Source organism: Pongo abelii, chromosome 18 (genome assembly GCF_028885655.2).
Source record: "Pongo abelii isolate AG06213 chromosome 18, NHGRI_mPonAbe1-v2.0_pri, whole genome shotgun sequence".
In the NCBI taxonomy this organism is placed as follows: Eukaryota; Metazoa; Chordata; class Mammalia; order Primates; family Hominidae; genus Pongo; species Pongo abelii.
In genome coordinates this window covers 2475937-2489716 of record NC_072003.2, presented here as the reverse complement: position 1 = coordinate 2489716, position 13780 = coordinate 2475937, and the positions used below count along the sequence as shown (strand labels likewise).

The 13780-nt window shown below is 42.4% G+C and overlaps 1 protein-coding gene across 1 annotated transcript in view; it reads right to left on the bottom strand.

Moving 5' to 3' along the window:
• The window catches only part of LOC112129411 (ATP-binding cassette sub-family A member 17-like), a 111919-nt gene that overhangs the window by 72560 nt on the left and 25579 nt on the right, over positions 1–13780 (bottom strand). The window contains 3 exon segments of the mRNA XM_063717818.1: positions 6984–7370; positions 10584–10746; positions 11903–12030. Of these exon segments, the coding sequence (XP_063573888.1) occupies positions 6984–7370; positions 10584–10746; positions 11903–12030 (678 nt within the window).

The following is a 13780-nucleotide window of genomic DNA, read 5'->3' as shown; positions in this document are numbered from 1 at the left end:
ACGGTGGCTCATGCCTGTCATCCTAACACTTTGGGAAGCTGAGGAGGGTGGATCACCTGAGGTCAAGAGTTTGGGACCAGCCTCGCCAACATGGTTAAACCCCATCTCTACTGAAAATACAAAAATTGGCCAGGCGTGGTGGCGGGTGCCTGTAATCCTAGCTACTCAGGAGGCTGAGGCAGGAGAATCACTTGAACCCAGGCGGGTGGAGGTTGCAGTGAGCCAAGGTCGTGCCACTTCACTCCAGCCTGGGCAAAAGAGCAAAACTCTGTCTCTAAATAAATAAATAAATAAAAAGAAAAAAGAAAAAGATAAAAAATAAAAAATCAGTCAGGCATGGTGGCATGCGCTTGTGGTCCCAGCTACTGAGGAGGCTAAGGTGGGAGGATTGCTTGAGCCTAGGAAGTAGAGGCTGCAGTGAGCTGTTACTGTGCCACTACACTTCAGCCTGAGTGAAGAGGGAGAAGAAAGCCAAAAATCAATTGGCCACAGATGTATAGGTTTATTTCTGGACTCTTAATTCTATTCCATTGGTCTACATGTCTGTCCTTCTTTTTTTTTTTTTTTTTAATTTTTTGTATTTTTAGTGGAGATGGGGTTTCACTGTGTTAGCCAGGATGGTCTCTATCTCCTGACCTCATGATCCACCCGCCTCGGCCTGGGATTACAGGTGTGAGCCACTGCACCTAGCCCATGCCCAGCTAATTTTTTTTGTATTTTCAGTAGAGACAGGGTTTCACCATGTTGGCCAGGCTGGTCTCAAACTCCTGACCTCGGGTGATCCACTCACCTCGGCCTCCCAAAGTGCTGGGATTAAAGGCGTGAGCCAACGCGGCCGGCCCTTTCATGTCTTTTTTTTTTTTATTATTAAGTATTTATTGATCATTCTTGGGTGTTTCTCGGAGAGGGGGTACATGTCTGTCCTTCTGTCCAAACCATTCTGTTTTGGCCAGGCGTGGTGGCTCATGCCTGTAATCCTAGCACTTTGGGAGGCTGAGGCAGTGGTTCACTTGAGTCCGGGAGTTCAAGATCAGCCTGCTAACATGGTGAAACCCTGTCTCTATTAAAAATACAAAAATTAGCCAGGCGTGGTGGCACACACTTATAATCCCAGCTACTCGGGAAGCTGAGGCACAAGAATCGCTTGAACTTAGGAGGCAGAAGTTACAGCGAGCAGAGACTGCGCCACTGCACTCCAGCCTGGGCGACAGCGAGACTCCATCTCAAAAGGAAAAAAAAAAAATTCTGTTTTGATCCCTGTAGCTTTGTAGTAAGTTTGAAATCAGAAAATGTGAGTCTTCCGACTTTGTTCTTCTTTTAAAATACTGGTTTTTGAGGACCCTCACAATTCCACATGAATTTTAGGATTGACTTGTGCATTGCTGGAAAAAATAAAGGGCCTCTGGAATTTTTCTTTTTTTTGAGTTGGAGTCTTGCTCTGTCACCAGGCTGGAGCGCAGTGGCACGATCTCAGCTCACTGCAACTTCCGCTTCCCAGGTTCAAGTGATTCTCCTGCCTCAGCCTCCCGAGTGGCTGGGACTACTGGCATGCGCTACCGCGCCCAGCTAATTTTTGTATTTTTAGTAGAGACAGGGTTTCACCATGTTGGCCAGGATGGTCTTGATCTGTTGACCTCGTGATCCGCCCACCTCAGCCTCCCAAAGTGTGGGATTCACGCCTGGCCTCGAATTTTATTAGAGATTGCATTGAATCTGTATCAATTTGGGGAATATTGCCATCTAAGAATATTAAGCCTTCCACTCCATGAGAATGGCATGGTTTTCGATTAAGTTTTTGATCTCTTTCAGCGTTATTTCATAGTTTTCAGTGTAAAAGTCTTCTACTTCTTTGGTTAAATTTATTCCTAGGTATCTTATTTTGGATGCTATTCTAAGTGGAATTGTTTCCTTAATTTCCTGTTCAGAATGTTCATTGCTACTCTATAGAAACACAACTGATTTTTGAAAATTGGCTGAATTCATTTATTACTCTAGTAGCTTTTTTGTGTGGATCCTTTAGGATTTCTCTATGTAAGATCATATCATCTTTGAATAGAGACAGTTTTACTTCTTCCTTTCCAATTAGATGCATTTTATTCTTTTTATTTCCTAATTACTCTGGCTAGAACTTCCCGTATACTGTTGAAGTGGTGAAAATAGGCATCCTTGTAACTGATCATAGGGGGAAGGCTTTCAATATTTCAGCATTGAATATAATGCTAACTAACTGTGGGGTTTTCATAAATGCCCCTTTATCAAGTTGACGAAGTTCCTTTATATCCTGGTTTGTTTTTATCATGAGGAAGTATTGGATTTTCTCAAATCCTTTTTTGACATCAGTTGAGATGATCACGTGTTTATTTTTTTCCTTCATTCTATTAAGTGCTGTATTATACTTTTTGCTTTTCATGTGTTGAGTCACTCTTCCATTCCTGGGATAAATCCCACTTGGCATGGTATATGATCCTTTTAATATGCTGTTTGATTTGGTTTGCCAGTATTTTATTGAGGCTCTCCCCATCTATATTCATATGGATATTGGTCTGTAGTTTTACTATGATGTCCTTTCCAGTTTTTTTTAATCAAGGCAATGCTGGCCTTATAGAATGAGTCAGGAATATTCATGTTTTTATTTTTGAGTTATTTTATTTATTCCAGATACAAGTTTCTTATGATATATATAATCTGAAAATGTTTTCTCACAGTCCCAGGGTTGTCTTTTTTTATTTTTTTAATTTAAAGTTTTTTTTAAAATAAAGAACAATGATTGGTCCTAAAATGCAATATTCCATGGAGAATTTCACAATTTTTGTCAACAAACAAACTTTAGCACATTTTAAAAATATATTCCTTTTTGAAAACTAAAAATTTCTAGATTTGCTTCCCTGAGTTTTAATTTTTAATAGATACATAATAGTTGTACACATTTATGGGGTACATGTGAAATTCTGATACAAACATACAGTGTGTAATGATCAAATCAGGGTAATTGGGATATCCATCACCTCAAGAATTTATCATTTCTTTGTGTTAGGAACATTCCAATTTGTCTTTTTACTTTCTTGATGGTACCTTTGAAGCAAAAAAGTTTTTAACTTTGATGAAGTCAACTTAACAACTTTCTCTTTTATCAGTTGTGCTTTTGGTGTCCTATCTAAGAAAGTATTAACTCAAGATCACAAAGATTTTTCTCCTGCATTTTCTTTTAAGAGTTTTATAGTTTTAGTTCTTACATTTAGGTTTATAAACAATTTTGAGTTAATTTTTGTGTATGATGTGATGTAGGCCTCCACGTTCTTTTTTTTTTTTCCGAGACAGGGTCTCATTCTGTTGCCCAGGCTGGAGTGCAGATCATGGCTCACTGTAGCCTTGACCTCCTGGCTTCAACTGATTTTCCTACCTCGACCTCCAGAGTAGCTGGGATGACAGGGGTGTGCCACCATGCTTGGCTATTTGTTTTTTTTTTTTTTTTTGAGACGGAATTTCACTCTTGTTGCCAAGGCTAGAGTGCAATGGCACGCAGTCTTGGCTCACTGTGACCTCCGCCTCTGGGTTCAAGTGATTCTCCTGACTCAGCCTCCTGAGTAGCTGGGATTACAGGCACTCGCCACCATGCCCAGCTAAATTTTGTATTTTTAGTGGAGGTGGGGGTTTCGGCATATTGGCCAGGCTGGTCTCAAACTCCTGGGCTCAAGCAATCTTCCTGCCTCAGCCTAACAAAGTGTTGGGATTACAGGTGTGAGCCACTGCACCTGGTCATGTTCATTCTTTTGAATGTGAATATTCAGTTATTCCATTACCAGTTGTTGAAAAGACTATTCATTCCTCAATGAATTTTCTTGGCCCCTCTATTGAAAATCAACTGATCATAAATGTTGGGTTGTATAGTATATACACTCCAAGACTTGGTACTTTTCCTGTCTATTTATTTCCCCTCTGGTCCTGATTTGTTGTGCTTCTGACCTCATTGGTATTTTTCTTTTATTTCTAGTCTTCTGCATATTTCTTGTACTTGATATGCATTTTTTTCTTTCTTTCTTTTTTTTTTTTTTTTTTGAGACAGAGTCTCGCTCTTGTTGCCCAGGCTGGAGTACAACGGCGCAATCTCAGCTCACTGCAACCTCTGCCTCCTGGTTTCAAGCAATTCTCCTGCCTCAGCCTCCTGAGTAGCTGGGAATACAGGCATGCACCACCATGCCTGGCTAATTTTTGTTTTAGTAGAGTTGGGGTTTCACCATGTTGGCCAGGCTGGTCTTGAACTCCTGACCTCAGGTGATCTACCCGCCTAAGCCTCCCAAAGTGCTGGGATTACAGGCATGAGCCACCATGCCTGGCCTGTACTTGATAAAAGTTTAATTTTTTAGGTGTCAACTTTTAGCACCTTAAGCCTTAGGTTGTGGACATCCTTTGACATTTATGCTCCAAGCTCCCCACACAGCTCTGTTACTTGACCATCACCCCTGCCATGCTTACCCTAAAGCTATGGAGGCAGATGTGGGAAATTAGATACAGAGTTTGAATCAGGAGATAGTGTTCCGGCCCATTTGACCTCTTTAAGAATCCATCCTTATCTTGGTAGAGTCACAATTTGTCAGGGCCCACATATTGGAACATACTATTTGATGCAAAAAATTCACAAATGTAAATGATAAGCTGTTTGGCTTCATTTATACTACACTTTGATTTTTTGTCACAGTTCTCTTGAACTCCATTTTTATTTTTACTTATAGCATATAAATGTACAATTTGTGTTGGTATTCTGATGTCAGAACACAAACTCTTCTCTTGAAGTGTGGGCCTGCTCACTGGAGCAATGTGAGCCCCACCCATAAAGCAAAGATCACAGCCTTGAAAGTGCACTGAGGACGTGAATACAGGCATGAAGCATTGTAGTACAGACTCTGCCCAGGTTTTTATATTTTTTTCTCATATTTTACAGAAGTTTCACCCACATGAAATTTATTTTTTATCATTTTCATTTTTTAGAGATAGGGTCTCACTCTGTTGTCCATGCTGGCGTGTAATGGTACGATCATAGCTCACTGTAGCCTTGAACTCCTGGGTTCAAGCAATCCTCCCACCTCAGCCTCTCAAATAGCTAGGACTACATATGTGAGTCATTGCGCCTGGCCTCACACGAACTTTATTAGCATTTTTTTTTTAGATATCTGCCTTACTGAATCTTTCCAAAGCATTCAACTAAATTTTGAAAGGTAACTCCAGTCCACTCCACCTATTTACATAATATTTAATTAAATTACAAATTATAAGAACAAGTACAGGTATAAAGAGATTTAGGAACAAACCTTAATAAGCATACAACTCAGCAGGTAAAAGATAAACCCAAATTCGCTAGCGAGAAGCCTACCAGCTGCAGTGTGTTGGGAGCTTCAATCTGAGAGTTTTACAGAGGGGATAGAATGTCAGTTAATTTGGACAACTGATTACATGGAGATCAGTTAAGAGGTGGAAACAACAAACTATAGGAAGATGGGATGAAAGACTGATGAGATTTAGAAAGACTTCTTGAAAGAAGTGAACTGCAATATAAATTTTGAAGAAGAGCGGCCAAACAATGAGGCCTGCCTATAGGAGGAGCAGAATACCTAATACCTATTTAGGGAACAGAAAAGGAACATGGTCAACAAGAGCAAAGGGACTATGCTGAGAGGGTGAGGGGAATAGGAGGGATGGAGTGATATGGGTCATTCCTAAATTAAGGACAGTGTGTTTTAATTCTCCTTAATCCATCTACATAGTCATACTAAATAAACATGAGGGAGTTTAGGAAGAAAGAGTTCTATTAGTTGTATTCAGTGTTCAAAGAAGGAAATGACATTAGTGCCCCATTCCCCATATCCCACCTTGGTCCTAGGGCCAGACACTGTCAGGGCATTCTCCCTCCTGGAATATTTCCCATAGTAACGACTCCTCCTGGAATACAACTTGCCTACTCCTGGGTCCTTGCCAAGGAAGAGTTGAAAGTTTGGGTTGGGTCTTAGGGCATCACCTGAATAGAACGGAAGAGCTGACAACATCGATCCTATCAGTGTCCTGGGCTAAATGCTATTCTAGAACTCCCCAACAGACTATCTTTTCCTGACTCTGCACCAAGCAGAAATGGAACACATTCCTCTCTGGCATATTTCATTTAAGATTCCACTCAGAGTAGCTAAAGCTTAATTACTGGAAAACTGTTTTACTCTTTATCTGGGAATGAAAACTGTATTTATGGCTAGGTTGTACTGTTCCATATAAAATTATCTGGAAATTTTTAACCTCTCTATGTCTCAAGTTACTTCCTCTACTAAATAAGAATAATAGCAGTAGTTATCTCATATAATTGTGTATCATTCAGGATCCCTAAAGGAAACAACTGCTATATTCAAATTACAGTAATTCAAAGAGGGTTTGTTTATAACAGGCACATGTGTGCACAGGGACAGAAAACCCTACAGGATAGTGCAGAAACCTAGGGCTAGCAGCAAAAGCATGAATACCTTCCTTGGATCCAAATGGATGAGAAGAAAGAGAGGCTACCAGAATCCAGAATGGGAGAGTCTTGTAGAGCAAGACATCTTGAGAGAACAGTGACTTTCAGTTAAGGAACAAGCTGAGCCCAAAATGACCTGTAGAGATCTCTCCCTGCTGGCCTGAGGTCAACACAGGGACCTCATCCTCCTACTTCTTCCCTCTGAGGTCCCGCCAGATTCCTTGTGGGAGCATGTGCTGGGATCCCTGCAGGTCAGCCTTCAGGGCATCAAGCAAGGTGGTGAATAGTGAAGGGTAGATCTCTTATCATGAGTCATTCCACAAGCATTTTTCAAACACCTACCTAGTGGGAGGCAGTGTGCTGGCCAACCAGGAATGACCAGGCTGGACATTCTCAGACTAAAGGCAAGGATTCATGTAATAACAGAGACGGGGTCACCTAGATTGCAAGCAAGTTAAAATTGTGAACAACCTTCCAAGTTCCAACTCACCTTGGAAGTTGCTTGGACACCTAAGCAACCTCCTTTTGGCTTCATTCCTATTCTGGTCATTTTTCATTAGCAGCTTCCCCACATTCCTGTCCCAGGAGAGGCATACACCTGAAGTAGCTGGGGTTACCTTCAGTCTTTTCTCTTTCTCCAGTACAATGGAATTGATGATGATGAGCTCAATGCACATGAAGCTGAGTATGAAGAACAGAGAAAACTCATTCTGAAGGACTAGGAAGAACCTGTCCTCAATATAGGGTCCATATGGGAATCTCTTCACAAGTACATTGAGATTCTCAAACATGTTGGTAATTGCACTGTGAGCATGGTACCACATGATGGCTTTATCCACAGCATACTGTATGGCCAGGAAGCCTTCTTTGTTGTATCCTATGAGAAAATAGTGAATATCAAGAAATTAAGGTCAGGAGTTCGAGACCAGCCTGGCCAATATGGTGAAACCCCATCTCTACTAAGAATACAAAAATCAGCTGGGTGTGGTGGTGCATGCCTAAAAGTCCCAGCTACTTGGGAGGCTGAGGCAGAAGAATTGCTTGAACCTGGTGGGAGGCAGAGGTTGCAGTGAGCCAAGATTGCACCACTGCATTCCAGCCTGGGCAACAGAGGGAGATTCTGTCTCAAAAAAAAAAAAAAGAAAAGAAAAAAGAAAGAAAGTATAAAGATGCAACAACTGGTATTTCAGACGGATCATGGCTAGGCATTCATAGAGACAGACAGTGGTAGGAAAGGTATCCCTAGAGTCCTCATTACAGTGTGGAAGAAAGAGGAAAGTCACAAGGGAGACCCCTGGAGCTGAGGGTATGATCCGAAATCATATGATCCGAAACATATGATCCGAAAATGAGGTAAAGGAGCCTGGGCAGGCAAAATAAAAGATGTCCAATACAAGAATCTTTTGAGGTGGGACCACATCTCCTCCCCTTAGTATTCGGACTTCAGGGAAAGAGCACCTCTTCTGCAGTTTCGATCACACAGCATGTATGAGATGGTTAAACTCAAAGCACTTGTATGAGATGCTTAAACTCAAAGCACTTGAAAGACACAGCCTCTCTAACCTGTTGTGACCTACTTCTGAGTTGTTACTGCTGTTGGGTTTATGGTCAGTGAATTTTGCTACTAAGTCTCAAAAACAGTCCTTATCACAAGCAACACTCATTTCAACACAGCATAGTTGGCATGATGGGGTCAGTTTTCAGGAAAAATAGACTGAAAGGCAAAGATCCCTGGTTCTGGGGTCCTCTAAGAGATAACAGCCCCACCTCCAAGCAATGGTTACCAGGCTCCAACATGAGCAAAGCCAAGGTGGGGTACCTCAGCCCCCTCCCAGGAGTAGAGGTGGCTATGGTCTTCAGATGGCCTAGACCTAGGCAGACTCTCAGATCTGTCCAGGAAAAAGAAGGAACAAATTGTTGGTAATAAATTCTCAGAATGCTTACATATTCTTGATTGTGTGTAGGAGTATTTTCACTGCAGAACTGCTGGATCTTTTCTAGAATTATGCAAAACTGTAAGTACTCGGACTTAGACTCTCAGTGTGCACAAAGGCCCAAGGCTTCAAGCCAATATTTGAGCTATTCTGCAACAGATGTGGATTATCAGCTTAATTTTCTAAGAAAAGTGAGTTGCCTAGAGGATGTTCACCCTAAACACCTCACAAAGAGGAAGACCAAAAAATCTAAAGTGAATTGGAGAGCATGAGTCTTTCAAGAGCGGATTGGCCCATGGGCCTTCAGTCGGGAATGTGATGCTTATTGTGAAGGACAGAGGATACGCAGGCATCAGTGTTGCCCCAGTACTTCTCTAGGAACCTGGGGTTGCCAGAAGCGACAGTTGGGCAATGCAGGCAGATCCAGGGAGTACTGGGTGCCAAGTTTTAGGTGTTTGCTCTGTCAGGTGCAGTTAGACCCCTTTGCATGGGAGAGAGCAAGCAGATGCAAAGCAGCCACTCAGCAAGGCTCTCTCCTTCGTTCTCAACAGAGGGTGACGGAGCAGAAAATCAGCATGGCTCCCCAAGAAGAGAGGACTATGGCAGCCAGGAGTCAGGACCTGGCTTTGGGACCACATGCCAGCCCTTGGGACAAATAGGAACTCCTGGAAAAACTCCAACCTTCTGGCATTAATTTTCTGTCCTCTTATCCTAAATGACAGAGAGGGAGAAGGAGCTTTTCCCAGACTAGAAATGCAGATAGGGAGATTCATGACAGGGAAAGAGAGAGGGCCAGCCAAGACCATGAGGCCTGAAGAACAGGAACTGGGATTCTGCACCAGTGGTGCAGATGGGGCAGGGAGGACAGAATAAGAATCAAGGCAAGATCTAAAAGCATCAGTCAGAGTGAATAAAATCAAAGCGAAGCACCAGCCAATGAACAGGCCAGAAAGAGTTCAGGGATTCCCCCAAAGCAGGAACAGACTCTACGGAGCTGCACAGGCATGCAGGGAGTCCCAAGAGTGTGGATGATTATCTTCTGTTTCTTCTTCATTAAATTAAATGAAATGGATGAAATGCAAAGGATACGGTCAGTGGAGATCATAATGGAGGGATGTTAGACATAGATCATACAATGTGACATGTGTGTTGAACAGGACATGTGTTTAAAAAGATAGAATAGGCCAAGAGTGGTGGCTCATGCCTGTAATCCCAGCATTTTGGGAGGCCGAGGTGGGCGGATCACCTGAGGTCAGGAGTTCAAGACCAGCCCGGCCAACATGGTGAAACCCTATCTCTACTAAAAACACAAAAAATTAGCCAGGTGTGATGGTGGGCACTTGTAATCCCAGCTACTCAGGAGGCTGAGACAGGAGAATCGCTTGAACCTGGGAGGCAGAGGTTGCAGTGAGCCAAGATCGTGCCATTGCACTCCAGCCTGGACAACACGAATGAAACTCCATCTCAAAATAAAATAAAATAAAATAACCAAATAGGAGTGGTATTTGCAGGTGGAAAAGGGAGGCCAAGAAAATCTTAAACATGCATAAAGCACAGATCATGTTTCCTCCATGATGACAAATGTCACTGCTAAATTGGCCACCCACTGGTCCCTGCACTCCCTGTTCCAGTAAAATGTTTCCATCCTTCCTCCAAACAATTCAATATTGTTACAATCAAATCTATAACTACTGTTTTTACTTGCTCTAGAATGTAAGCATTTTACTGAATGTCACATTTCTAAATGTAACTCCTTCAACCTCTTCTGAAATGTTAGTTTATGTGCTGGCAGCAAAACAAAACAACAAAAGTGGCATGCTCTTTTTTTTTTTTTTTTGAGACAGTTTCACTCTTGTTGCCCAGGCTGGAGTGCAATGGCCTGGTCTCAGTGCACCGCAACCTCCGCCTCCCAGGTTCATGCAATTCTCCTGCCTCAGCTTCCTGAGTAGCTGGGATTACAGGCACGAGCCACCACGCCCAGCTAATTTTGTATTTTTTGTAGAGATGGGGTTTCTCCATGTTGGTCAGGTCTCGAACTCCCTACTTCAGGTGATCCACCTGCCTCAGCCTCTCTAAGTGCTGAGATTACAGGCATGAGCCACCACGCCCAGCCGCGGCCATGCTCTTAACACACACAGGCTTCGGGGCTTTCTCACCAGGACTTCCCCCATCAGCAAATGGAAATTCACGGGGTTCTTGGCATGGATTGAGAGGGTAAAGAAAGGATGTGCACCAGCCTTCTATGTCATCTTGGAAAAATATATTCTTCCCCGGTATAAAATTCTTCTGAAAGTAACTGAAGCGCAATTGATACTTAACCTATGAAGAACAAAGAGAAAACAAATTCGGTTATGAACTCCTGAAACTCAGCAAAGGCACAAGACAGAACAAATCTGTGCTTGATGTCAGCTGTAACAGGATGAAGGATGCCCACACTGGCAGGTGTCCCCTGGGGAAGCATGCTGCAACAGTGGTCTTCCCTGTGTACTCTGGAAATTCTCCGTGGTGCAAGCCTGGGAAACACACAGCTGCTCCTGAGCCCCCTTCAGGAATGGTGTGCTGCAGAACAGTTCAGAGCAAGGGCTCTGGAACCAGACCACCCAGATTCTAACCCCAAATCTCCTATTGAATAGCCTTGTCACCTTGGGCAAATTACGTAAACTTCATTCCTCAGTTTCCTCACGAGTAAAATGCGGATGATATTAACAACATCTACCTTATAGGCTACAGTAGGATTGAGCCAGATGGTATCTGTGTTGGCTAGCATTAATAAATGCTTGAAAAACATTGTTGGTTATTTTATTAACATGTCTCTCTCCATCTACCAATAGCCCATGCAACTTCCAACAATTAATCATCAGATACACTGTACAACACAAAAGCTATACATGAGTGGTTTTCCCATCCCAGAACATAAACCAAATATTCCCATGTTTACAACATGAACTTTTCCTTAAACAAACTCACACTCATACCATATCTGAAGTCCCTAAGATTATTAGTAATGACAACAATAACTAATCCTTCTGGAAAGTTATTTTGTTCCAGGCTTTGTTCTAAGCACTTTATAGGCATAAAACTCTTTTAGCCCTCACAACAATAAGGACACTGAGGCCCAGAAATGTTTTCCCAAGGTTACACAGCTAGTGAGTTGCAGGGCTGGAACTCAAGTCTGTGGAGCCTGCTCTTGTAGTCTGCGTCCATCATCAGGCAGTTTAATATACGCCATCCTGTACCCTCAGGATAAAGGCTTGCTCAGAACAAGTCTTCTAAAGAATTTGAAAACTGGAAGGGACCTCAAAGTCTAGGTTGTAAGACATGAAACACAGGAGCCCTTGCTTATCTCCTCTGGAAATAAGATGACAAAGCTGCCACAGAGAAAAGGCGGGGGCAGGTCAGCCAACAAGACTGCGGAAGGAACACATGCTCAAGTCTCGGTAGCACAGTACAATTGTTAGAGAAAGGATGTTCTTACCACAGGTGGCAAAGATCCATTGCTGTCATTGACGTTATGGTCAAAAACAATTCCTGCCAATATGCAGAAAGCTTTGGGATCATCAATTATATAATGTTCAAACAAAGACACTGAAGGATAGCCTAAAACTACAGAGAGAAAAATCCCATCAGTGAGTGGCTGGTGTGAAGGCAAAGGCTGCCCAGCTGCCTGCTTTCCACCTAAGGAGACTTAAGATCCACAGCTGACTGCTCCATTAACTCCAGCATTCGTTCTGCAAATACATGAGCAGAGACAGACAGAAAATAAGGGAGGTAAGTTAAGGGACATGAATCTCATTATTTCAAGTCATAACTTTTAACCGGGAAGTCTATAGTCCCAAGAACTGCTAGCAACTATCTTGGGGCATCAAGAAAGTAATGCTACGAAGGAAGAGAGAATTTAAGTGCTGATCACATGATTTGAGACCTGGATCAAGCCTTGTGGTTTTTCATTAAAGAATGAGTTTTGTTCTTGTAGGAAGTTTAAGTTCAGTTTCATCCTTTCAAGGCTCATTTCTAGCATGAGTTTTACATGTTATTTTATTTTTCATTTCTAGAAGTTCTAGTTCCTTTTTTCTCCCCAAATTTGCTAGGTGACTATAATGACATGCTACCTATAAATCCTTTTATGTTGTCTTTTATTTCTTCAAACCAGCTAAACATAGTGATTTTATAACACAAGACTAATAATTCCATTATCTGGAATCTTTCCAGGTCTGTTTTTGCTGTCTGTTGTTATACTGATAACCATCCTTGGTGTCCTGTTTCCTAGTATGTTTGCTCACTGACCTTGATACTCTTGTGGTGAGTCTTGAGATACAGAATGAGGGTACATTATTCCAGGAAAAATATATATTTGCATCTGTCAATCTGAGTCCCACTGTCCCACTTCACAGTTTGAGGGGTTTTCTTTTCTTCTTTCCTTCCTTCCTTTCATTCCTTCCTTTCCTTTCTTCCCTTCCCTCTGCCCTTCCTTCTTTCCTTCCTTCCTCCCTCCCTCCCCTCCTTCTTCCCTTCCTTCTTTCTTCCCTTCCCCTCCCTCCCTCCCTTCCTTCTTTCTTTCTTTCCTCCCTCCCTCCCTCCCTCCCTCCCTCCCCTCCTTCTTTCTTCCTTTCTTTTTTTTGACAACCAAGTGATGTGAATTTGAGCTACAAATCTCAGGGCTAGGACCCTCCCTGCTGTGCTGAGTTCCAAGGCAACATTCAGGCAGTCAGAGGCATGTTTATATCCAGCACAACCTTACATTAAGTACTACCAGTACAATACAAGCATTTGGGGTCCCAGATTTAAGGGGAGATAGTCTCATGATATACACCCCACCTTGAATGGGACTTAACTTTTTCTTCTTTCCCTCTGTGACTTACAAGTCTATGAAAACGAGCATTCAATTTCCCCTAGTATGATGAATGTTTGATCAAAAGCAGTTTAGGGCCTCCACTGATCTCTTTGGGTTCTTTTCTTCATCTAGATTTTTTTTCTTTTTTTTTTGAAATGGAGTCTTGTTCTATCTGATCTCGGCTCACTGCAACCTCCACCTCCAGAGTTCAAGTGATTCTCATGCCTGAGCCTCCCATGTAGCTGGGATTACAAGTGGCACCACCACACCCGGCTAATTTTTTGCATTTTTAGTAGAGACAGGGTTTTGCCATGTTGCCCAGGCTGGTCTTGAGCTCCTGAGCTCAGGGAATCCGCCTGCCTCAGCTTCCCAAAGTGCTAGGATTACGGGTGCCACTGCACTTCAGCCTGGGCAACAGACCAAGATTCTGTCTCAAAAAAAAAAAAAAAAAAAAGAAAGAAAGAAATTTCATAATCTCATATGTATAACGTAACTGAATTAGAATACATAGTATTTTAGGTT